Source organism: Lathyrus oleraceus, chromosome 1 (assembly GCF_024323335.1).
Source record: "Lathyrus oleraceus cultivar Zhongwan6 chromosome 1, CAAS_Psat_ZW6_1.0, whole genome shotgun sequence".
Classification (NCBI taxonomy): Eukaryota; Viridiplantae; Streptophyta; class Magnoliopsida; order Fabales; family Fabaceae; genus Lathyrus; species Lathyrus oleraceus.
This window is the reverse complement of record NC_066579.1, coordinates 394,672,326-394,675,603: the sequence shown is the minus strand read 5'-3', so window position 1 is coordinate 394,675,603 and position 3,278 is coordinate 394,672,326. Positions and strand designations below refer to the sequence as shown.

Below are 3,278 nucleotides of genomic sequence, written 5' to 3'. Positions count from 1 at the left end.
ATACATTTGTTGTTGATGTTGTGGTTGATACATTTGTTGTTGATGTTGTGGTTGATACATTTGTTGTTGCTACATTGGCTGTTGATAGGGTATAGGTACCACGGCGGCGACTTGACCATATGAAGCTTGTTGCTTCCCTTTATAGTTCCTAGATATGGCGTTTGTTTCACATTCTCTTTTCTTTGGGAAGCCTCCAGAATATTTCTTTGGTGCGCTAGATGTTGTCACTGCTCCAGGAATCTTTCCATCCCTCAACCCCTTCTCTATGCGGTCCCCAATCGTGACGAGATGTGCGAAGTCAGATGCGGCACTTCTCACTAATCGATCAAAGAATGCATCCTTCAAGGTGTCCACAAATATCTCGGTCATCTCCTTCACAGACAATGGTGGCTCTACCTGAGCAGCCAATTCTCTCCACCGCTGGGCGTATTCTTTGAATGACTCACTCTCCTTCATAGCCATCCCTTGCAAATGCATTCGGTCGGGTGCCATATCTAAGTTGTATTTATACTGACGGAGAAACGCGTCAGCCAAATCCTCCCAACTTTGAATTCGGCCCTGTTCTAAACTCATATACCATCTCAGAGATGCTCCACTCAAACTGTCTTGGAAACAGTATACAAGTAGTTTGTCATTTTCGGTATGAGCAGCCATTTTCCTGAAGTACATCACCAAGTGACTTCTTGGACAAGTCTGTCCTTTGTATTTCTCGAAATCAGGGGTTTTAAATTTAGCCGGGATGACTAAATTCGATACCAAACGCATGTTCATGGAAGAAGCATCGAAGATGTTGTTTCCTTCTATGGCTTTGATTTTCTTTTCCAGTGCACGGAGCCTATCTGCAGCAGGATCTGAAAGTATCTTGGGCTTTGGTTGATCGGGCATATAGAATGCATCATACTGGTCATCTCCAATCTCGGATCCATGATGAGTAGACGTATCAGAAGGTTCTGCACGGTCTCCATCTCCCTTGCCTCCTACCGGTATCTGAACCAATCTCTTCTTGGTGGGGACGTAACTTTCGTCTTGGGGATTCGGACATGGCGTGCCATCATTCCTTTTTTCCCTAGCTTCTTCCTCCTCGCTCCTCTCTCTCTGAGCGATCGCCAACATTGTCTCCAACAGTTGATCCATCTTCTCCTGGATCGTATTGATGTCTGTCCTCATGGTAACCTGGTTGGCCTCAACTTGTTCTAATGTCATCTTGTATTTGCTTCGTGTCTCGTAGCGGTGTTGATTAGTCAGTGTGGCTGAATAAAGGGTAAAAAGGTTCGGTATGTTTTTTGAGTTTCCATGAAGCGTGATGCATAATGAGGATGCGAATGTCATGCATATTTTATTTTTAGGGAATTTTCATCACGATTGTAGTTATATTAAGCATTTGAAGAAAACATAAAATCAGGAAATAAAAATGAGGATCATCCTCCTCTATTCAAATGTTTAAAGTGGAGTACAAAGGCATAACCGCCCAAATCGATACAGCTCAAATACTAAACTGAATATAAGAAAAATAGAAGAATCACACAGCAGTCTTTCGAGTTATGAGTTCTTCTAATTCAAACTTGAACCTCTTCACCATCCCCTCACACATCATAACAAAATGGATTACAGCGGGATGTGTGCCATGTTGGTCCAATCCTTCCACTGCCTCTCTTAACCTCCAAGGTATTTCTCGGGTCGTCCAGTTGCAGAATTCTACCAAACTGTTGAGCTTTGTACGGTACCCAACTTTGTCCTCTTGCAAGAAATTGATAGTTCTCCTGAAGGTATCGTAATCCTCAATGACTTGCTCTCTTTCCCTTAGCCATATCACACTGTCTTGATGGAATGCCTCGAATCTATCTTTCCAATGTTGAGCAACTTCTCTAGCATTTTTTGCTTCTTGACATTTCTCGGCCCAAGTCGTAGGTGTGACTCGAGAAGCTTCAAGGGCTCTTTCCTTAAGTCAGCGCTCGTGCTCGGCTTGGGTCTCATCATTGTGGAGGGAGATAGTGAGATCGTGTATCTTAGCCTCCAATATCTCTCTAACTTCTTTTTTCTCTTCTGTAGCTCGTAGCCACCATCGCTTATTCTTTTGGCACTCTTTCTCAACTTGTCTCAACTGCTCTTTAATGGTTTCTAGGCAGTGGTCAGCTTGTTCCATGCCTACTTTCACTTTCTTTCTCTTGCGTTCTTCCTTGTCGACCTTTTCCTCAGTCGCTTCTAGCTGAGCCTTCTTCCTCTCTAGTTCCCACTTTATTTCATTTCTTTCATTTGAAACTTGTTGGAAGCTGGTCTGTAGCTCTTCATTTTCTCGTCCAAGTCTTGCTATAGTAGCTCTCAACGCTTCCACTTCTTCCATGGAGACAGGGATGGGTTCTGGTGGTGGAGGTTGCGTTGGAGGATCGAGGATGAATGTCAGCTTGATCTCTTGACTTCTTCTGGTGACCCATTGATAATAGGGTTCTTTATACCCTATGACACCCTTTCCTTTGTCTTGTCCTCTGAAGCGAACTTTTTCCCAGTCTCGGATAACCCTTATCAACATAACAAGATCATCCATATCATGGAACACAAAACCTTCTAACAACTGGTCATCCGGCTTGTATGTGATAGGATAACCCAACTGCCTCACTGCTAAAATAGGGTTGTAGTTAATGCACCCTTTTGACACTATTAATGGTACATTCGGAAATTCTCCATAACTAGTAATTGTATCTTCCACATTCAAACCATGAGGATACCAAATAATGGTATTTTCAGTGAGTCCTACTAGCTTTTGAGACCACTCATATCCACCCATCTTTTCAATTGTATCAACCTCTTTGAACACATGAGAGACAAACCATTGGTAAAGGAGTGGTATGCAACATAACATCAGTCCTCCCTTCTTCTCAAAGCGTAAGTGCAAGGTGTGATAAACATCTGCTAGGAGTGCGGACACTGGATCTTCATTCTTAACCTTGACGGCCCAAAACATGCTAATAGCTGCTGCATCAATTAACTTCTCCATATTAGGAAATAACACCAATCCAAAAATAAGTAAAGCCATAATAGTATCATGGGCTTCCCACTTCTGGGCTTTAGCAAAGCTTTGAGCAATTTTCTCCAGGTACTCTTGTGGAATTCCTTGTACCTTCCCCCAAATTTTGATGTTAGGGGTTAGATCTTCGACTGGGATGCCTAATACTTCTGCCAACTCTTCGGGTTTAGGGATTTGACCTAACCCCTTGTATGGTCCCTTCTTCTACTTAGGAGAGTCCAATATTCTTTCGAATTCTTCCAAAGTTGGGGCCAAT

At 42.9% G+C, this 3,278-nt stretch overlaps 1 protein-coding gene across 1 annotated transcript; it reads right to left on the bottom strand.

Moving 5' to 3' along the window:
* Positions 1-1,945: 1,945 nt before the first annotated feature.
* Positions 1,946-3,031, bottom strand: LOC127110197 (uncharacterized). Its single transcript, XM_051046080.1, has one exon. It carries the CDS (start codon positions 3,029-3,031, stop codon positions 1,946-1,948), a length of 1,086 nt encoding a protein of 361 aa, XP_050902037.1.
* Positions 3,032-3,278: the final 247 nt, after the last annotated feature.

What these genes read in the sequence shown, in the direction of transcription:
- LOC127110197 (XM_051046080.1), bottom strand. Translation starts at nt 3,031, where the DNA reads ATGGCTTTACTTATTTTTGGATTGGTGTTATTTCCTAATATGGAGAAG.